Source organism: Heteronotia binoei, chromosome 13, assembly GCF_032191835.1.
Source record: "Heteronotia binoei isolate CCM8104 ecotype False Entrance Well chromosome 13, APGP_CSIRO_Hbin_v1, whole genome shotgun sequence".
NCBI lineage: Eukaryota > Metazoa > Chordata > Lepidosauria > Squamata > Gekkonidae > Heteronotia > Heteronotia binoei.
The window spans coordinates 49931635-49954814 of record NC_083235.1 but is presented as its reverse complement, the minus strand read 5'-3'; the positions used below and the strand labels follow the sequence as shown (position 1 = coordinate 49954814).

General features: G+C 42.3%; 1 protein-coding gene across 2 annotated transcripts in view; it reads right to left on the bottom strand.

Moving 5' to 3' along the window:
* Window positions 1-468: 468 nt before the first annotated feature.
* Window positions 469-23180, bottom strand: part of CEP112 (centrosomal protein 112) — a 507150-nt gene continuing 484438 nt past the window's right edge. For both annotated transcript variants that reach the window (XM_060252333.1, XM_060252332.1), the window contains exons 25-27: window positions 7535-7636; window positions 2807-2871; window positions 469-923 (exon numbers count right to left, since the gene is read on the bottom strand). In XM_060252333.1, the coding sequence (XP_060108316.1) occupies window positions 920-923; window positions 2807-2871; window positions 7535-7636 (171 nt within the window). In that variant the 3' untranslated portion in view covers window positions 469-919. The remainder of the gene's footprint in view (window positions 924-2806; window positions 2872-7534; window positions 7637-23180) is intronic.

Genomic DNA, 23180 nt, shown 5'->3' with positions numbered 1-23180 from the left:
TCCTTAGGTGTATGCCTAATATAAATCATGGAGGCAATTGTATTAACACTAGTGTGTTCTTTTGCTATGCTTGGTTTCCCCCAAAGCAGCAGAAAACTATAACGTTAAGGAAAGGGATGAAGAGCCGCTCCAGGTGTATGCAATTCATAGGTAATTTTCATAAACAGAGTGTCATATTCAGGTTCTTCAAATCAAAGAGAAAGGTTCATCAATTAGAATACATCTGTGAGTTAGCAATGTTTTGTAATGTCGCATTATTCAGAAACGTTCTTTTCTAGACTTACTATCATTTACAACAGTACTCAAACCTCAAAAAGAACAGTCAGGACCAATGAGAGTTTCCCCATAATCACAAAAGTGTTCCTTCTGAATACTCCACACTAAGAGTTTCCCAGCAAGAAAAAGTATACAGAACTTTTGCAATAGATCGTATTTGTTGATGTTGAAAATACCATGGAAACAAAAATGTACAAAATGTACAAAAATATTTTAATATGTTATGTGAACATAAAAACAACGAAAGATATATTTCAAGATGTTTTGGACAATATAACAATAATGATTATTTTAAGGACGTGATTTTTAAAGCATGCATAAAAGTGAATAAAACTGCACCAGGAAGCCAGTAACAAAAGCAACATGAGCAAGCAAAATTAAGTTTGTCAGTAACTATATTGGCTTACATAAATACAGAATATATCGAAAGGATAAAAATCTGTAAATACAAATGATAAAATAACTAAAATAATTGTTAACTTAAAATTCTGTTATGAATGAGGGATGTGCTTCTGTAAGCTTAATTACATTGTCTGCTGTAACGAAACAATCCTTGATCTCTCAGCTTAGTTCACAAGATCTACATCTTCAAACCTGCTGAAAGAAGGCCATTGGACTCAGACAAATCAGCTACCTCCAGTGGTTACCTAAAAAATAAAATGTTTTCATCAGCCATAGTTTATCTTGCATCTTAGTAACTTTCAAACATTGCAAGACTCTTCCTTAGTCCATGGAATCACTGTCTCTGCTATACAGGACCCTGCATGTGGAGGCAGGTCTCTGAATGGCTTAAATGATTAGTTCTGAATAGTATCCAGAGTTTGATCAGAGACAACTGTGTGCAACAGGTGGAATCTAACAGGCCATGTATGTGCTCCAGTATTTGAAGGCCTCCTCCTTTCCACAGTCCATGCTACTGAAAAACTAGTCCTCACTACTGGGGGACCCCCCGCCCCTTGAATGGCACCTCTCATTGTGTTTATGGGTTGCAGTTAGGAGGGGGGGAATCAAGAAAACCTTTATGTGTTACACATTTACTCAATTTCAACCATTTATAAATCACTTCTCAGCACACGGCTCCTGTGGCAATGTACAATGGTACATTGTAGATAAGGCATAAATAATCAAATAAAAAAGCAAACTAATCTAAAACCACCAATAAAATCTAAAATAAAACCAGTTATGCAAGTGCTTGGGTGTGACCCTTTGAATCTCAGTCCAAATGTACACATTCTATCCTGCACTGATATGGTTAGCCAGTTTAAGAAGCCAGACTGGCTATCTAAAAAAACACCTCTGTTGTACAGTTTATGATTTTCTGTGCATGTGGAAAATAATACTTATTCCACAAAGTTATTCATTATCTAAATTCAGTGGTATCCAGGTATGGAAGATAATGGAACTGTTCTGGTTTCCCATGCATGGAAGCATCTTGTGAGAGAATGTGTGTGGACAAACCAGAACTCTGTGTAGTGATATCCACATTGCTATCTGAAGTCTGTAAAGTCATTTTGAAACTTTTTATCCCTTCACACCCTAAGTTCCTAATATTCCAGACATAATCTTGGACGTGTTAACTATCGTCACCATCAACATAATTTACATGTTACAAAGACTATGAAATAGTATGTTGAGAAGATCTGCTCTGCTCTTGCACTCAAACACACCTTTTCCAAAATTTCAATTAAAATAGTATTTACATATCTTGCTGGTCTGCAGAAATGTTGAGCAACTGGTAAGTTGCCATCAGTGCAAAAACCTTCAATGACATTACTTGGAAGGTCTCTTTTACTCAATCACCTTTGTGAATCATACTTTTCCAAGGACACACAGAAACTTTTTGTTGCTGTTGCAACATATGTGGATGTATATTCATGATGGTGTAAATGTATAAGTGAAGCTCATGTGGGTGAAGATCCGGTGCTTTGAAGATATGATCTGTAATATTACAAATTGCATCATCCTTCTTTATCTTGAAAGGCGGCGGCACCTCCACATAACTGCAGCTGTGTGTTGAGCCACCATCTCATCACAAATGCTAAGGCAAATCCCAGGCTTGCAATGCGCCTGTGAGTTTTTTAACCTGGTTCTCATAATACTAACTAAATGCTGAGGTTAGGGGAGGTGGATAACGACTCAGAAATAGTGACTGAGTCCTCATTAGCCTTTGTCCCAATTCCGTGTTCCTTTTTTCTGCGGCTCTTCTGCCTGATTTTGCACATGCTGCTATGGGGCCACAACTTGCCCTGCCTCTTTCCCAAGATCCCTCTGTGGCTTCAGGATTCTCTGAAAACCAGGATCCTGAAACAGCGGAGGGAACTTGGGAAAGAGGCGGGGCAAGTTGCGGCCCTGCGGCAGCCTGTGCAAAATCGGGTAGAAGAGCCACAGGAAAAAGGAGCAGGAGACCTGGACAAAGGCTGGTGAGGAATCGGTCAGCGTTTCCTGAAAAGCAAGTCACATCTAAACGTCCCTCATCTTGGAGTTACTTTCATTTTACAGCTACAAACTGAGTTGTAGGTGGAAGTTTTACCTTCTAGTACGATATGTGTTCAGTTCCTCTTGCAGGATGGATGCCCTTTTCTGCAGAAAAGTGACCTAGAAAATACAAAGGAGTTCCTAGTATACAATACAAAACAGCAAGCCACTGTGAGCGGAAGAGGTATCCATTTATTATTTAATTTATTAGTGCTATTATTTATTGGTAATCGTTGCCTATGATACTGTGCATACTAACAGGAGAAGCAGTATATTTTCCCAGTGAGTCACATAGACTGGAAATACCTTCCTTGGACCTCCCACAGACACTGCCTTTATTCTATGCAACATCTTGAAAATATTCAAGTATACCAGGACTTCTTAAAATGTGAGCGTTAAAACATGTTTACAGGATTCTTGGTGATTTAGCAACTAAACATGGGATAAGAGTTCTTTTGTGTCAGTGTTGACACGGACACAACATAGACTCTCCGGAAAATAGTAACCAGAATGTTCTTGCTGCAGGTAAATTCTAAGCATTCTATACTAGTGCATTTGTGCAATGCTAGGACAACATATAAAAAATACACTGAAAGGCTCAGAAGGGAAGGGGAGAGGGAGGAGATGGCCAACATATTTTAAACATAAGCAAAGCTTTGTTTGAGAAGTGAATGTTTCCTATTTGTTCATTGTTAATGCCGCTCTTACCCAACCAAGCCCTCTCATGCCTCTGGAACAATTAATAACCCTGACAGGTGCAAGGATTCCAGTGCTTTCTGTGTCTGATGTTTTCTGAAGCAGGAATTTCAACAATTTTGAAAGAAGAGGACACCTGCGCTTCAGAAGAGAGCCCTGCTTACTGAGCAGTCTGTGGCTGGCTACTGCATCTCACAGCACAGGCAGCTGCCAGCTATGCTTTTCCAAGGTAACACCCACTTTTAGAAGTCTGGAGTGACTTCTGCACCTTTGAAATGTTACAGATGCTCAGAGCAGCCCTGCAGGTAGAACTCAGATTTCATTGTTTTTTAAAAACCCACTTCATTTAAAAGGTGGGAATTTTTCAGTTGTCATCACTGGAATGTTTTGTATTATGCATAATTATTAAGTAAGCCATACTTCTCATTTAACTAGACATGAGTTTCCTACGTATATCCTTAACCCTTTAATTTGCTTCTGCAGTGACACCACTGGCTGTAAATTATTTCCAACAGGAATTCCTTCTCAGAAACAACATGTGTGGCAAATGAAATCCTGTCCAGAGAGAATATAGCACTTGGAACACCTTCAGTTAGGGTTGCCAGGTCCAACTGAAGAAATATCTGGGGACTTTGGGTGTGGAGCCAAGAGACTTTGGGGGTGGAGTCAGGAGCAAGGGTGTGGTGAGCACGAGTGAACTCCAGGGGGAGTTCTAGCCATCACTTTTAAAGGGACCACGCTTTTGAATGCCTTCCCTTCATTGGAAATAATGAAGGATAGGGGCACCTTCTTTTGGGGCTCAAAGAATTGGACTCCCCAGTCCAATCTTTTTGAAACTTGGGGTGGATGTTTTCAGGAGAGGCACCAGATGCTATGCTGAAAATTTGGTGCCTCTACCTAAAAAAAACCCAGGCCTCCCAGAGCCCCAGATTCCTGCAGATATATTCTCCATTATATCCCTATGGGAACTGGTCTTCATAAGGTAGAGTGGAGTGCCCAGCAGACATTTCCCTCCCCGCCCCTGCTTTCTGATGACCCTGAAGCGGGGGGAGGGCCTCCAAACCAGGGGATCCCCTGCTCCCACCTGGGGATTGGCAACCCTACCTTCAGTCCTCCTAGCATTTTCTACTCTTGCTGTTTTCTTCCAGGGATGGTCAATCAGTGTCTGCCAGTTTTAGGGCATGTGCAGTGATCAACCCTGAACCCACTGGAACCAAGAACTGTGCCGTCTTGTCCCTCTTTGGGGAAAGCATGCAAGACAGTGATGACATGATTTTATTGCTGTTACTGTCTAAGGCTACTTGGAACACATTCATGCATATTGCCATGAGCCTAGTAGGGAAAGGCAGGCCGTCAATATAAATAAACTCTTATGGATATTTTATTAGCCTATCCAGAGTACTGACATTAAGGGGAAATATTCCATATGTAACATTTTCTGTTGTGAGCAAAGTAATGCCAAGCTCCTCCCTGAAAGGGGAGCAAAGAATGACTCGCTTTTCAAAAATAGTGGAGGTCCATCAGATAGTTTTTATGTTTCAGAAAATATAAGCATTTCTAAAAGATCAGCAGACTTATTTCCATCAATAACTTTCAAAAAACATCTGTGGCAAAGGAAATCTTTATTAAAGGTTTCCTCATTCCTCATAAACAGAGAACATTTATCATTTTAACTTCTTGATCTCGCTCTGAAGCCCTTTTGCATTAAAGTAAGAGCACCATAGCATAGCACTTCAGGTTACTCCAAGTAGGTCTCAAAGGGCTTCTGCTTAAGAGGAATCAGCACAAAAGAAACTCCATTACATTGTATTCTGGGGCCAAAAGAATACAAGAACCCTGTTGGATCATACTAATGACCCATCTCGTCCAGCATCCTGTCTCACACAGTGGCCAACCTGTTCTTCTGAACAGCCAACAACGGCATAGAAGCCAAGGCCTTCCCCTGATGTTGCCTGCTGGCTCTGCAATTCAGAGGTTTAGTGTCTCTGAATGCAGAGGTTCCCCTCAGTCACCATGGCTAGTAGCCACTGATAGACTTACCCTCCATGAATCAATTTAATCCCCTTTTAAAGCTGTTTATTCCTGCAGCATCACTATATCCTCTGGCAGAGAATTTCACATTTTAATCACTTTGTATGTAAAGTACTATCTCCTTTTTTCTGTTCTGAACCTGTACAAACCATCAACTTCACTGGATGCCCTTACGTTCTAGTATTTTGGGGAGAGCAAAACATTTTTCTCTTTGTCAACTCTTTCTACTCCATGCATAAACGTCTATCATGTCCACCCTTAGTAATCTCTTCTCTAAACTGAAAAGTCACAGACTCTTCAGCTTTTCCTCATAGGGAAGGTGCTTCAATCCCCTAATCATCTTATTTCCCTCTTCTGTACTTTTCCCAGCTCTACAATGTCTTTTCCGGGATATGCAGGGCCGGCTCGCCCACTAGGCAAATTAGGCAGTTGCCAGAGTGCTGGGATGGTGGGGACACCAAATTGGGCTCTCCCCCTCCTGGTGCCCCAGGCAAGCACCAAGTTTGACTGCCTCCTCTGCCCGCCCCACCCCTCCCCTTCCCATTGCCTCCCCCCTGGTGCGATCACAGCGTGCTGCACCTGGGCCCTGCCAGCCACAATGCGGATCTTATTTTTTGAAGGACATGCCGGAGAAGGTTTGACTTACCCTCCCTGAAAGGAGGGGGAGTCAAGCCTTCTCCCGCACATTCTTTGAAAAATATCCATGTTGCAGCTGGCAGGGCCCAGGTGCAGTGTGCTGTGATCGCGTTGGAGGGAGGCAACAGGAAGGAAAGGGAAGGAGGGGGCAGGCATGGTGCCTTGATGCGGTGCCCTCGTTGGATGTGACAGAGCACAGCTCTACACTGCAGCGCTGTGGGTGGGCAGCAGTGGGGGGGGCACCTGCCTAGGGAATGATGCACCTTTGGGCCGGTGCTGGGGATATGGTGGCCAGAACTGTGCACAGTATTCCAAATGAAGCCACATCATAGATCTATAAAGGGGCATTACAATATCAGCCATTTTATTCTCAATCCCTTTCCTAATAATCCCTAACATAGAGTTTGCCTTTTTCACCACTGCAGCACACTAGGTTGACTCACACTTTTATTGAGGTATTCACTATGATCCCGAGATGTTTTCTCTTCTCAGTCTCAGCCCTCTTTGATGCAAAGAAATAGCCCTGTGCCTTTTCTGGTCTAATATTCCATAACCTGAATTCGCACAAAGAAGCCATAGAGTGAAAGCACCATTGTCATGTGTTACAGAAAAGATATATGATTCTTTTATGTGTTCTCATATTGCAGAGGCTGCCAACATTGATTTTTTCTTATGTAGGTGTTCACTTAGTTAACGATTAGTGAACAGCCACCAAGGTCAGATTATAGAGAATTTTAAATGAGTTCAGAATAGGATCAATCTTCTTTTTAAATTAGATGTTTATACCTTGATTTCTTCCCAATGGATAACCAACATAGCTTATAACATTGTTTTAACCTTCCCCATTTATCTTTACAATAACAATCCTGTGAGGAAGGTTAGGCTGAGAGTATGTGAGGGGTCCAAGGTCACCCAGCAAGTTTCAATGGCAGAGGGGGGATATGAACCTGTGTCTCCCAGATCCTGATCTGACACTCTGATCAATGCACCATACTAGCATTGGGAGTACTGCTGTGTTGTACAAGCAATACCAGCCATTGTATTAAAACCAGTCTGGAACTCTATCGATTAGAAAGCAGGCTGGGGTTGTATCCTGTGACTCCCACAAAATCTTCCAGCGCAGAAAGATTTCTTTCAACAAAGGAAGCCTTTTTTGCCATCAGAAGAAGCCTGTTTCCATCAGAAAAAATTATTCTTCACTAGAGGATGTCCTTCTCCCTTGAAGGAAAACTTAGCAGAAGACAATAATAGGATCCACCTTTGCAGATGGGAGTTATAGGATACAACCTTAAGGCTGTGTACAGTGTTAGTACTGGACACCAGCAAGCAATTATCTTTATGATCAATTAGTTGAAAAACCAAGGCCACAGAAAGGATGCTAAAGTTCTAGCTTTACAAAAAACAAATGCTAAGATTTTACCTGAGATTTCAATGAAATAATTGTGTCTTCAAGTTCTTGTCTCAAAGATGCTGGCATCAGACCTTTAAGTTTAGTTTCATATTCTTGTCGTATAGAATTCATCTGAAACCAAAGTGAAAATTGACATAGCATGAGATGACCTAGCTGAGGTTGTCTAGGGTTACCAATAGGCTACTTTCCCCAGTTAGTACTTCAGGATCAAGAAACTTACATGCAAGGGAACATGGACCACTGAGAAAACAGTACAAAAGTTTGAGTCCAGTGGCACCTTTAAGACCAACTAAGTTTAATTCTAGGTATAAACTTTCCTGTGCACGCACACTTTGTCAGATACATTGAAACAGACTTCGCCAAGCAATACATATAGGTAGAGAGAGGCTGGGGTGGAGTTAGGTGCTAGGAAGGGTTAATAAGAGTCAAGATGCATAAGTAACTAAGCAATAAGTATAGCTAAGATTGGATTTAAAGCAACTGTTAAGACCTGTTAATAGCAGCAAATTAGCATACAGATAATTTAAAAGTTAACAAGCAGATGTGAGAACTGAGCAACTTAGCATGTATAGTGAAATAAGAACCCAATATCTCTGTTAAGCCCTGGGGGGTTCTATTGTCCTGAGTGTTGTAATAACTTGTAAGTCAGAATCTCCTGTTCTAGTCTGTTTCTGAAATTCCTTTGCAATAAAACAGCTACTCAGGAATCCCCTATTGAGTTTCCTGGGAGGTTGAAATGTTCTACAGGTTTCTTGATATCAGATTTATGTCCATTTATCCTTTGGCACAGGATTTTTGACCTGTTCACCCTATATAGAGAAATGAAGAGCACTGTTGGCATTTAGTGGCATATACAGTGTTAAGAAGATGAGCAAGTGAATGAGCCTGAGATACTGTAGTTGGTTTTGTTAGGTCCACTGAGTGTGTTATCTGAATGTATCTGGTAGCAAAGTTGGCATTTGGGTTTACTGCAAGCTCTGGTACCAGTGTCCATGCTCAAATTAGATGTATTTTTTGTGGGTGAAGAGTTATTTCTCAGCGGGGCTGAGAAAATAGTTATGCTGTATTCCACAAAACTGAAGATTTCTTTAATGCTCTGGTAGTTTTCACTTCAGATTATCTAAACAGCCTGAGATACCTGGAACTTATTTTCAAAATGTTAAATCATTGCTGTAGAGCTGTATCAAACACACTGACATTAAATTTGTACATGTGTGTTATCTTTTCTAAATCCTCTTTTTTCTCTCTCTAGGATGGCTAAACTGAACATATTACTGCAGGAACAGTTCAGTCACTTCCTGCTCCTGCTCTTTCCCTCTTAAGCCATTTAGTACTGAATCTGTTCTTTTTGCCAGTCTAGCCCACATGCTGTTTTTTGTCCCATATTTCTCACAGCAGAAATAAAGTAGTAGCTTTTGATTGAAATGTATCCCCCTTTTAAACATACAGAAGAGATATAAGAATTATTTTATTGTGCATGTTGCTTTTCTCATTGATGCAATCTTTCATTTACATCTTAGATATTACTGGAATTCTTTTCAGGGCCATTTGTATTCTTCAGCTGAGTAATAAAACTAGACTAGGCAAGTACGAGACAATACATTAGTATTGTAAAGAAGTTTCTTCAACCTTTTGATAAAAAAAAATTCTTTAAAATATTCCTTGTGCCTTATTCCTGAATCATTTTCCAGCAACATGGCTAACCCAAAACATTTGACCTATTCCCCCACCCCACCACAATATCTTGAGAGTATACAACTGGTTAAAAGCAAAGCCTATCCCTTGCAAAAGATCACTTTTTCAGTATCTGGGTGCTTATTTGGCGACACAGATAGGGATTTCTTTTAGTGACTTAGAACAATAGAATCAGAGTTGGAAGGGACCTCCAGTGTTATCTATCCCAACCCCTACCACAGTGCAAGAAATTCACAAATACCTCCTTCCCCCCACATTCCCAGTGACCTCTGTTCAATGCTCAGAAGCAATAGAATACAAAATCAGAGTTGGAAGGGACCTCCGGGGTCATCTAGTCCAACCCCCTGCACAATGCTAGAAACTCAAAAATACCTCTACCCCCATACACCCCCAGTGATATCTACTCCATGCCCAGAAGATGGCAAAAAATCCTTGGCAAAACTGGATTGGAGAAAAATTGTTGGGTGACCCCAAAGTGGCAAACAGCATTTCCCTGGGAATGTAAGAAAGGGCCATGAGAACTAAGCACTGATTCAACCCTTTCTGCCCTCCTTCTCTGCCCTCTAAGTTCACACAATCAGCATGCTGTCAGATGACCATATAGTCTCTATTTAAAAACCTCAAAGGAGAGCCCACCACCTCCTGAGGAAGCTTGTTCCACCAAGGAACCACTTTGTCAGGAAGTTCTTCTCAATATTTAGCTGAAAAATCTTCTGCTGGTTCCAGTCTGACCTTCTGGGCAACAGAAAACAAATCTGCACCATCATCTATATGGCAGCTCTTCAAGTAGTTGAAGATGGTGATCATATTACCTCTCAGTTGTTTCCTCTCCAGGCTAAACATACCCAGCTCCTTCAGCCTTTCCTCATAGGACTTGGTCTCCAGACTCCCCTCACCATCTTTGTTGCCCTCCTCTGGACACATTCCAGCCTGTCTATATCCTTAAATTGTGGTGCCCAAACTGAACACAATACTCTAGGTGAGGTCTAATCACAGCAGAGTTAAGTGATACCATCCCTCCACTTGATCTGGACACTATACTTTCGTTGATACAGTCCAAAAGCACATCTGCCTTTTTAGCTGCTGCGTCACACAGCTGACTCGTGTTCAGTGTATGGTCCACTAAGACCCCTAGATCCTTTTCACATGTATTACTGCCAAAACAAGTCTTCCCCATCTTATAATGATGCATTGGATTTTTTTTACCTAAATGCAGAACTTTACATTTATCCCTGTTAAAATTCATTTTATTTGTTTTAGCCCAGTTTTCCAGTCTGTCAAGATCATCCCATATCCAGACTGGTGTAGTGTAGTGGTTAAGTGTAGTGGTGTAGTGGTTAAGTGTGCGGACTCTTATCTGGGAGAACTGGGTTTGATTCCCCACTCCTCCACTTGCACCTGCTGGAATGGCCTTGGGTCAGCCATAGCTCTGGCAGAGGTTGTCCTTGAAAGGGCAGCTGCTGCGAGAGCCCTCTCCAGCCCCACCCACCTCACAGGGTGTTTGTTGTGGGGGAGGAAGGTAAAGGAGATTGTGAGCCGCTCTGAGACTCTTCGGAGTGGAGGGCGGGATATAAATCCAATATCTTCTTCTTCTTCTTCAGACTCTGTCCCCTACTGTATTTGTGACCCCTCCCAATTTAATACCATCTGCAAATTTAATAAGCATTCCCTCTATTCCTTCATCCAAATAATTTATAAATATGTTCAATAAAACAGGTCCCAGGAGAGATCCCTGAGGTACTTCACTTGCCACTCCTCTCCAAGTAAGGCTGCCAATCCCCAGGTGGGGCAGGGTAAAGGTACAAAAACCTCAGCGAAAACCAGCTTCAACAGTAAAAAAATTTAAGTGTAATTTACAAAATACTTATAACACAACTGAACATATCAAAAGTGAAATAAATCACAATTGAAAGTGACAGAACACTGGCCACACCCGTATCCATAGTACTTAAGTCTTTAAGCATGAAATTTCTTGAACTGAAGATCCGGACTGTGGTGAAAAAAGGATGATATTCAAACCGAGTGCAATGTTCCAAATCTTTCTGGTGAACAGATGAGCAGAATGATGTAATGCAGCAAGGTATCAGAATGCAACAGAGTTGCGCTATTCTCTTTGTTTCACATAATGCTTCAACGAGCTCTCTTGCAAGCACTATGTGAAACAGAGAGAAGAGAAACAGCTCACTGAAGCACTATGTGAGACAGAGAGAATAGCACCAGATTTTCAGCATAGCATCCAGTACCTCTCCCCAAAATACCCTGAAAGATGCAAAAAGATTGGACCAGGGGGTCCAATTCTATAAGCCCCAAAAGAAGGTACCCCTATCTTTCATTATTTCCAATGGAAGGGAGGCATTTAAAAGGTGTGCAGTCCCTTTAAATGTGATGGCCAAAACTCCCTTTGGAGTTCAATTATGCTTGTGACACCCTTGCTCCACCCCAATGTCTCCTGGCTCTAGCCCCAAAGTTCCCAGATATTTCTTGAATTGGATTTGGCAACCCTATCTTCAAGACTGGTTGACAGATCACACATTTATCAACCAGTTACAGCACCTAACAGTAATAGGATTCAAACCACAATTGTCAATTATCAATTTGTCAACAAGAATATTATGTGGAACCTTATCAAAAGCCTTACTGAAATCAAGATAAACTATATCTACAGCAATCCCTTGAATGCGTAATATCCTTGTCAACAACTGCTGATCAGAATTATATTTGGAACAGCTTTTGATGCCAGGTTTAAAGTGAAAGTTTTCTAATAGTTTAAGAAAAGTTATTTTTGAATTACCTTTATATTACAGCTCTTCAAATTTACCACTGTTTTGGACTGTGGGCTGTAATAGCAGGTACAGCCTATTCACTTTCATTATCCTTACCATATATGGAGCTCCCTCGATGGGGGCACATTCAACCGTCCTAAAAGAACTGCACTGCCTATTGTGTACCGAATTCGTTTCAAAGTGTTGGTTCTGACCTTCAAAGCCCTATATAGCTGAGGACCTGCCTATCTAAGGGGCCACCTTTCCCCATATATCCCCCAGAGAGCACTGCTTTCAGGAGGCCGAAATTTGTTATTCGTCCCTGGATCAAGGGAGGCCAGACTAAGCTCTATACGGGCTAGGGCCTTCTCAGAGGCAGCATCAATGTTATGGAATGTTCTCCCAGAGACCACGAGAGCCCTGCAGGATCTCTCCCAATTCTGCAGGGCCTGTAAAACTGAACTCTTTTGACAGGCCTACAACAACTAATGTGGGAGGAGGCTGTCACTGCTATGTCGATGAACGATATCATCTGTAAGTCCGCCAACAAAGTAACAAAGGAATCAAAGAACTGAGATATTGATAAACTGCCTTTGTTATAAAAGCCTTCTTATAGCACCTTTTATGTAGTCTAAATTGTTTATGTTTTTATTACTCTATAATTGTATTTTAAACTGTTTTATCATGACTGTTAGCTGCCCAGAGTCCACTTGTAGAGTGGGCGGCATATAAATCTAAAGTAAATAAAATAAATAAATGAAAATAAATATTTAAAATTATACATATAAATGAGCAATTTTAATTATGGAAGTTAAAAATCTGAATCTGAATTAACTTGTATCTTCATATAATTACATCAATTTGATATTTATCAATGTACATAGATCAACATTTTGTGTGATTTTTCTACCTTGCTCACCTTTATTTTTTGTTATCTCCTCCTACTTCTACAGAAGAACATGTGACAGGGCAGAGAAGACATTTTCCATGCTTTTACCATCCCTCTCTACCATGTATCCCATACTGAATTCAACAAAGACATGCTTGGGAAAAGGGCCTCCTGATTATTTTGCTGCCGCTGCCACCACAGTCCCTGTTGATGTGGGTAGGGCCGACTCTGAGACTCATCCCTCCTCTGTGCGGGCAGGGAAGGGGGTGGAGCAGGCCATGGCACTGGGGAAGGGAAGAGAGGGGGTGGACTGTGGTGACGGTGGGGAGCCAAGCCTCATTGTGCAGGGGGGGATCATGGAGCGACAGTGACGGGCGGGCAGAGGGCAGGGAGCCTGCCTGGGGCAGTATGTGCCCTCAGGTTGGCACTGGCGACTCAGTTTCTAACAGGCTGTGGACCGGGACCGATCTGCGGCCCAGGAGTTGGGGGCTATGGTATATATCATTATGTGTTTTAGAGCACTCTACTGCCCTAATATATCAACAGAGGTGGAAGAAAGAATTGGGGAAAGATTTATTTCCTGATAATGGACCAGAATTTGGAATTCACCCTTCAATAGCGCTAACATATATAATAGAAGAAGAAAAAGACTGCAGATTTATATCCCGCCCTTCTCTCTGAATCAGAGACTCAGAGCGGCTTACAATCTCCTATATCTTCTCCCCCTACAACAGGCACCCTGTGAGGTGGGTGGGGCTGAGAGGGTTCTCACAACAGCTGCCCTTTCAAGGACAACTCCTGTGATAGCTATGGCTAACCCAAGGCCATTCCAGCAGGTGCAAGTGGAGGAGTGGGGAATCAAACCCAGTTCTCCCAAATAAGAGTCTGCACACTTAACCACTACACCAAACTGGCTCTCAGTTATTATATTCAGTTTCAGTTTTTTTAATTGTTTACATTTTGGTATTATACTCCGGTACAACTGAATGATAAAATTTATAATGCTTTCTGCTGGAAAAACTGCTGACAAATAGGTTCTTATATACACACTTGGTGGTCTTGCCCTGTAATCTAAGCATTTTGGAATGAGGTTACAAAGCAACTTGAAAGGGTGTTGAATTTTGTGGAACCATTTACCCCAGAATTCTTATTATTGTACCTTTGGCCCTCTTCCTTGCTCCTAAACAACAGAAGACTTTAATTTCCTTATTAGTAGCTGCAGCTAGATTAACTGTTGCTGCTAGGTGGAAATCATCACTTCCCCTTCTATATATTATAGCAGGAGAAACTTTGGCACTGCTATATTATGGGCAGAAGTACAAATGAATTACAAATGATTCTCTCTCTCTTTAAAAGAATTAATTAAATTTCTCCCCTCAAGAGTATGAAAGCATCTGGACTTCTATGCGACGTTATTTAAGTGATAAAAAGAATCATATCTAGCGATTGGGAATATGCTCAGATAATATAAGGGAAAATTCTGGGTTTGATGATGTAATTTAGAAAATCTCAAAATGTTTATACTCAGTGTTTGATTTTGCATGCAGCATATTGTATGAGTTTTTTAAATAAAGAAATTTAAAAAACTTTTTAAAAAGGATCCTATTGAGGTGAGGTGGGGAGTCAGGCTCAGAAAACATGTGCAATAAGGAATTCTGCCTCTCAATCAATGTTCCCTCTAAACTCCAAAGTGCTGTGTGCAGAAATTCTATTTCATGAGCAAAAAAAGCTAGTAGCATTAAAGTTGTGGGTGAGTCTGCATCTGACTATTGCATAAATTAGTTTTTAGAAGATTACTTCTGTAACCTTCTAAAAATCTCAGAATAAATTATTTTAAATTATATTTAAACTATGCTTTAAGAATAGTTTAAACATTATATGAGAATACAGAATCACACTCCAGTTCACTATATTGGTAGACCTGGCCTTGGACTGCTGCCCTGCCCTGAGGGGTGTTGAAAGACCTGAGTCAAATTGAGGTGACAAAAGAGGAGGTCCTACAACTGATTGATGAATTAAAAACTAATAAGTCACCAGGTCCAGATGGCATACATCCAAGAGTTCTGAAAGAACTCAAAGTTGAACTTGTGGATCTCCTGACAAAAAGATATAATCTTTCATTGAAATCTGCCTCTGTTCCTGAGGACTGGAAGGTAGCAAATGTCACCCCCATCTTTAAAAAGGGTTTCAGAGGAGATCCGGTAAATTTCAGGCCAGTCGGTCTGACTTCAATTCCGGGAAAGTTGGTAGAAACCATTATCAAGGACAGAATGAGTAGGCACATTGATGAACACGAGTTATTGAGGAAGACTCAGCATGGGTTCTGTAAGGGAATATCTTGCTTCACTAACCTTTTACAGTTCTTTGAGGGGGTGAACAAACATGTGGACAAAGGGGACTCAATAGATGTTGTTTACCTTGACTTCCAGAAAGCTTTTGATAAAGTTCCTCATCAAAGGCTCCTTAGAAAGCTCGAGAGTCATGGAGTAAAAGGATAGGTCTTCCTTGTGGATCAAAAACTGGCTAATTAATAGGAAGCAGAGAGTGAGTATAAATGGGTAGTCTTCACAGTGGAGGACGGTAAGCAGTGGGGGTGCCACAGGGCTCAGTACTGGGTCCCATGCTCTTTAATTTGTTCATTAATGATCTGGAGTTGGGAGTAAGCAGTGAAGTGAAGTTTGCAGATGACACTAAATTGTTCAGGTGGTGAGAACCAGAGAGGATTGTGAGGCACTCCAAAGGGATGTGTTAAGGCTGGGTGAGTGGGTGTCAACGTGGCAGATGAGGTTCAATGTGGCCAAGTGCAAAGTAATGCACATTGGGGCCAAAAATCCCAGCTACACATTGATGGGTTGTGAACTGGCAGAGACTGACTAAGAGAGAGATCTTGGGGTCGTGGTAGATAACGCACTGAAAATGTCAAGACAGTGTGCGATTGCAATAAAAAAGGCCAACGCCATGCTGGGAATTATTAGGAAGGGAATTGAAAACAAATCAGCCAGTATCATAATGCCTCTGTATAAATCGATGGTGCGGTCTCATTTGGAATACTGTGTACAATTATGGTCACCGCACCTCAAAAAGGGTATTATAGCACTGGAAAAAGTGCAGAAAAGGGCAACTAGAATGATTAAAGGTTTGGAACACTTTTCCTATGAAGAAAAGTTAAAACGCTTGGTGCTCTTTAGCTTGGAGAAACGTCGACTGTGGGGCAACATGATAGAGGTTTACAAGATTATGCATGGGATGGAGAAAGCAGAGAAAGAAGTACTTTTCTCCCTTTCTCACAATACAAGAACTCGTGGGCATTCAATGAAATTGCTGAGCAGTCAGGTTAAAACAGATAAAAGGAAGTACTTCTTCACCCAAAGGGTGATTAACATGTGGAATTCACTGCCACAGGAGGTGGTGGCGGCTACAAGCATAGCCAGCTTTAAGAGGGGATTGGATAAAAATATGGAGCAGAGGTCCATCAGTGGCTATTAGCCATATATATATATATATACACACACACACACATATTGGCCACTGTGTGACACAGAGTGTTGGACTGGATGCGCCATGGGTCTGATCCAACATGGCTTCTCTTATGTTCTTATCTTCTTATGTTCCCCCCAGCTCTGTTGTAGCCTATGGGGACCATTATAGTCAATGGGCCCCATAGGCCAGGGGTCTCAAACCTATGGCCTGCCCAGGGCTTTAATCTGGCCCATGGCTCTCTCCACCCCATCTCCTGCCCATCCTCAATCAGAGCTGCCACTCAGGGTGCAGAGGATGGGGCTGCTGAACTTTCCAGTTTCCAGCCACATGAGTCTGCTAGACTACAGAGTTGTTTTTAAGTTTGCTGTGTAAAGAGGAGGGAGCTTAATCCTTAATACTATTCTGGTTCTGGGTGGTTTTCTTTTATGTTTACTGAGCTTGAAACTGCAGCATGAATCTGACTAGAGCTGTTTATTTGTTGAGGTTAGGCTTTCCAGCCCTGAGGTCCAGGCCAGTATTGCAGGCTCCCTCCCTTCCACCAGCCAACTGGCTAGTGGGGAAAGCCCAGCCCCAACAGCCATTATGTGCCTTTAAATCTCTGCAAGTTTAGAAGATGCTTGCAAACTGTTTGCATTTTGGAATGTGTATGTGCCTTTAAATCTCAGTAGGAGGAAAACTAGAAGGGCACGCAGGCAGAGCCACATGGCTCTTCGAGGTGAGTGTGTGAAGTGTGTGAGAAAGGAAGAAAGCTCAGTCCCTCTGTTTTGCATTAGTTTCAGAAATCATTTGTATAATAAAATGTATAGTAAAGAGTTAACTAGAACCTAAACTGCTCCTTACTTTCATTTTCCTGTTAGTCTGAAGAAATTGGTAGAAATACAGCAGATTGTTGCATTCAGCAACTCCTGTGAGTAAAGTGATTTATATTCCATTGCCCCAGTGAGACCACAAAAGTGTAGGCTTGCAAACTCTGTGTTTATTTTGGCTGGGGGGAGGGGGGTAGGCTTCCCAATCCCCAGGTCCCAGCGGGGGATCCCCCTTTTTTACAGGCTTCTACCCGCTCCCATCCAGCTGTCCGGCGAGGGAAGCCCCGCCCCCCATAATCACCATGTAGCTTTAGAGCACCTGCAGGTCCTTTTTTAAAATATGTGCGTTTAAGGCTGAGCAGGAAGCAGGAAACAGGAAGGGCTTCGGAGAACAGCCCCTCCCTTTGTTTTGCTTTCGTTTTCAGATGAAGTAAAGTTCTGCAGGAACAAGACCCAGTAAGCATTTGTGTGTGAGAGAGGGAGGGGGCAGGGGATTCCCTGGCTTGGAGGCCCTCCCCCCCGCTTTAGAAAGTGTGGGGGGGAGGGAAATGTCTACTGGGCACTCTATTATTCCCTATGGAGAACGATTCCCATAGGGAATAATGGGGAATTGATCGGCGGGTATTGGGGGCTCGGGGGGGGGGGCTATGTTTTGAGGTAGCGGCACCAAATTTTTAGTATAGCATCTAGTGCCTCTCCCCAAAATATCCCCAACGTTCCAAAGCGATTGGACCAGGGAGTCCAATTCTGTGAGCCCCAAAAGATGGTGCCCCATCCTTCATGATTTCCTATGGAAAAAAGGCATTTAAAAAGGTGTGCTGTCCCTTTAAATGTGATGGCCAGAAACCCTTTGGAGTTCAGTTATGCTTGTCACACCCTTGTTCCTGGCTCCACCCCCAATGTCTCCTGGCTCTGCCCCCAAAGTCCCCAGATATTTCTTGAATTCGACTTGGCAACCCTAGAGGGGGGAGAGAAGCTTACAAATGTCCAGCCATTTCATGTTTTCCCCCTGAGTCTTAGGCTCAGACCACGAGAGCAGACTGGAGAAAATAAAGTAGTGTTCTTTGCACAAGCTAAGACACTGCCATTGCCAGCCTTCAGGGTGGGTGGTTAGGCTGGGAAAGGCTCAGCAATGGGGGGGGAATTCCTCCCTGTGAGTTTTGCAGGCCCCACTTCTATAATGGCACATTTATACATACTAAACTTACTTCCAATGCACTTTGTAACTGGTTTTTACTGTGTGAAATGGCAAAATCCATTTGCAAAAGATAACTGCATTATTTAGCATGTGTGGAAGCTCCCTTATTTTCCAACTCTGGGTTTGGAAATACCAGGAGATCTGGGGTGTGGAGCCTGGGGATGGCATAGTTAGGGGACAGGGTGAGACATCAGTAAGGTCTAACTCCATGCACCTCATCCTCCAAAGCAGCCATTTTCTTCAGGGGAGGTTGGCTGTGATTCTAGGAAATCTCCAGGCCTGCACCTGGAGGCTGGCAACCACATTTTACAGCTTGGTGAAACAAAGTCCCATTTATGTCAGATCTGGCCGTCAAAAGAAATGAGTTTGACACCACTGTCATAGGCTATAATGGAGAATCAATCTAGGGGTATCTAGGGGGCTGTTTTTTTGAGGTAGAGGCATGAAACTTGCAGCATAGCTGCTGGTGCCTCTCCTCAAAAATCTCCCCAAGTTTTTTTTAAAAACTGGTCTAGGGGTTCCAATTTTATGGGCCCCAGAAGGAGGTGCCCCATCCTCCAATGTTTCCAATGGGCTGAAGCAGTATTTGTGGGAAGTAGTATAAACCTGTGAGCAGTCTTTTAAAAATTGTGCACCAGCACTCTCTAGTGCAGCTTAGAGGGAACTATGCTCTCTGTATAATGTCTGACAATAATGGGTCTTATGGGGGCAAGAAAGGCATATGTTCTCTGAGACAAATTCCAAGCTCCCAAAGTCCAAGGGGGCAGTTTCATTTATTTTAAAGAAGAAGAGCTGGTTTCACACCCTGCTCTTCACTAGAAGGAGTCTTGGAGAAGCTTACAAGCACCCTCCCTTTCTTTCCCTACAACAGACACGCTGTGAGGTGGATGCGGCTGAGAGAGTTCTGAGAGAATGGTGATTGACTCAAGGTCACCCAGCTAGCTTCTTGTGAAGGAGGGGGGAATAAGACCCAGTTCTTCAGATCAGAGTCTGCTGCTCTTAACCAATACACCAAGCTGACTTTCTAAAGCAGGGGTGGCCAACGGTAACTCTCCAGGTGTTTTTGCCTACGACTCCCATCAGTCCCAGCCAGCATGGCCAATGTCTGGGGCTGATGGGAGTTGTAGGCAAAAAACAACTGGAGAGCTACCGTTGGCCACCCCTGTTCAAAAGGATACTATGATATGAATTGGGCTCAGATAATTCAGGCATGGAGGCACATATTCTCTGAAAGCATTTCTTCCTCCTGTGGATACACATTTTCACAGAAGACACCCTGACTCCTAAGTCTGATGGGCAAGGAATCATGCCTGTACATTGCTCTCTGCTGGCTAGCTAGCAGAATGAGAGCAGTGTATACGTGCGGCCTTTAATCTTCGTCTTTTGGGAAGCTGTTAAAATAGGATTTTCCTGCGTAGCTTGGGGATCTTTCTTATCTACAGGGGTGGAATTCTAGCAGGAGCTCTTTTGCATATTAGGCCACACACCCCTGATGTAGCCAATCCTCCAAGAGCTTACAAAAAAGAGCCTTGTAAACTATGGGAGATTGGCTACAGCAGGGATGTGTGGCCTAATATGCAAAGGAGCTCCTGCTAGAATTCCACCCCTGCTTATCTATGAGAACTTCTGTGCTCCTTTCCATATTTTGATGCCTAATGTGCACATGGGACTCCCATATACGAGTGTGGGACTGATTCTCATAAGAATAAAAATCAAACTTGGCAGCAGTGCTGTATCCTAGTCTTTGAGATTATGATGTGCAAATACTTTGTGGGTCACTATTTTATGCCACTTAATAGCAAAGGTCTATCACAATTAATATGCCCATGAGACATATGTAATCCATTCCTGATGTAAGGGATCTTTCCCATTAATTCACTACATTTTAATTGGCTTAACCCAGCTATGGAGAAGATGCACGAAACATCTGAAATATTTGCTAATACAATCGAGACACTCTAGATATGCAAACTGCAATTCCCATTCCCACTGCATTGATTAGGAAAACAGACTCTGGTAGATTTAATACACATTCTTGTTTGAAGAGGGGGAAATGGATAAAACTGACAGACTAAACAAAATATTTGAGCATTACTGCAGTCCGAAGTGGAACGATACAGTAAAGCACAGATGAATTTTGGAAATGGAAAAAGGTAAAAAATCTTATTTGATAATCAACCCATACTCTCTTTAATACACAACAGTGTGGCACTCTCTACAAGACACAATTTTGACAATGCATATTATAAACTGTACATTGTTCAAGCTCAATACACTATTAGCCACTTTTGTCATATAGCAACATTTCAAGCAGGAAACTGTTATTTCAAGCAGGGAATCAACATATATCAGCTTGGGAGATCTCTTTCATCATCCCTTAAAACACCCTTGCTTGTAAGAGCCACTGATTTGCAAAAGATTTACCAGAAACCAGTACTTAAACCACACCAAGTTTCAATGAAGGAAACTAAAATAAGCATAAAGTAAGCCACCAGTTAATTTTAGCAGCTACACTGAATTATATGAAAGGCACCAATAAGGGAGAGCAATTAGAACACCCTTCTGTAGAGTTTTAGGCTGGATGCCTTATGGCAAAGAGTTTTTGCCATGTTCAAGAAGAGCCACGTCATGTTGCCTCCTTTCACTGCTGTTCACATTAAATAAATAGGATGACTTCAGTCAAATTCCCTGTGAATGGGCTGAGTTGCAGCAGGCCAGCAGCTGCACCGCTCCTTTGCCAGCTCAATGAAGAAACACTGAATACTGTATTGAACAGTAATTTGGCAGTTTACTTCAAAGAGAAAATGAAACTTTGGAAGGTTGTTTAGCAGTTTGCTTGTGGTAGTCAAAGCTAAACAAACACCATTTTAAGCTGAAGCTTCTTTTTGCTTTCATTACCAAGTAAAAGTATCCAGTGCCTATAGAACTATTATCAAATCTGTGAATGCTGTTCAGTAATTCATTAGTACAGTGCAGAGATACTCTTTATATTTAATTAGTTCCTCAGAGCATGCCAGGCACAGTACACTCTTGCCTGGAAGGTTAACAGTACAAATTAGAGCCAATCAGACCTTTGGAAGAAGTAAACTGCAAAGAACCCCACAAGACCACACCATTTCAGGCTTCTGGGAGATTGGCTGCTGAATGCTCTCACATCAAAAGTTTCCTATATAAAGAAAGGATGCATCCCAAAGAGAAGAGTTCTAGCCTGGATGCACAGGCTATCTATGTGCAAATGGTTTTTGATGCTTGGGAGCATATAAACCTGAAATCCCTTACCTGCATTGCAAAGTGGAACAAATCTCATAAGGACTGCATTGTGTATTTTTTTCTGAAGGCTTGAATTAAATCTCAGTTGGGTCAAGAAATGGATGATGGGAAAGACCATGTATTAACAAGTAAGGGCAGAACTAGGCACCACATTTGTCATGTGACAACCATATGAAGCCAGATTGAGACCACGGTCCGCGGGAGAGGTGCTTCAGCAACTCCCATGCCATTTTCCTGATGGGAAATGACTGCAGGGCTATTTACCCTGTTGGGGGTGCACATGTACTTATGGGGCTAAACATGCATCCCCCAACAGGGCAAACAAAGCTCCTTGGACCATCTGAGGAAAATAGCACCTGAGGGAAGGCTGAAGCCTTGGGGCTTCTCATGCTTCAGAAACACAATCCCATAGGGAACTTACAACTGTTATATTATTGCAAGTCTCCCTGTGGTGGTCACATGGCAAACATGACATCTAGTTTGTAACAATAGCAGTTCTTATGCTGTATTCTACCAGAGAATAGCACAAGCTTTCTCCAAAGGTCTGAGTTGCCTCTAGTATATTAGTACACAGCTTCTTCCATTATCCTTCATTTGACCATTTGTGAATCCCTCACACCTTTAGAAGAAGCAGGGATTTTTTGAGCAGAAATGCACAGGAGCGCAGTTCCAGCTGACTTGGAATCAGGGGTGTGTGGTTTAATGTGCAAATGAGTTCCTGCTAGGCTTTTTCTACAAAAAAGCCATGTGAAACAATGGTGTTGCCAGGGAGTGTGGCCTAATATGCAAATGAGTTCCTGCTGGGCTTTTTCTGCAAAAAAAGCCCTGGGAAGAAATAGTACCATCCTCATAGGACTGTACCACTTCTGGTAAGGCAAAGTTGAAGAGCTAAATAATTCTGTAACCTCACAAAATTCCAGATTTATAAGAGGTTAAAAGTGTCTAGTACTGAGCTGGGTGCTTCCAAGAATACTGGCTGAAAACTGAGGTCCTTATTAATCCCTCCAGAATGCAAATTTTTCATATGCAGTCTGTCAATTCCTGTTTCTTTAAAAGTTCCACTAAAACAGATGGAAGATGTTTCAAGAGCAGTATTTGTGGTCTGTGCCCCAAAGTATAAAATGGAGGTTTGGAGTAGGGGTGTGCATTTGGTTCGGCTGAATTGAAGAAACCTCCAAATCACCCCTGATTCAGAAGTATACGGCGCCGTATACTTCCAAATCCAATTGGAAGCCGTATACGGCTCCTCGTATACTTCTGAATCAATATTCGGAAGTATACGGAAGTCCATAGAAAAGGCAGGAAAGGAGCTTCTGCAGCCTCAGGGGAGCTGCTTGCCTCCTTTCCTGCCTTTGGAAACCTTTTCCCGCCTCTCCCATAGCCTCCCTAGGATCAGGGAGGGAGGGGGAGGGGGGGAGGAGCCCCAGCAGCCAATCCAAAGCATGCATTTGCATGCTTTGCAGGGCTGTTGTGTAGCTGATGGCTGGACTAATCCCCCAGCCATCAGCAATACTGTTGTTCTTTTATTTACTTGGGTATCCAAGTAAACAGTATT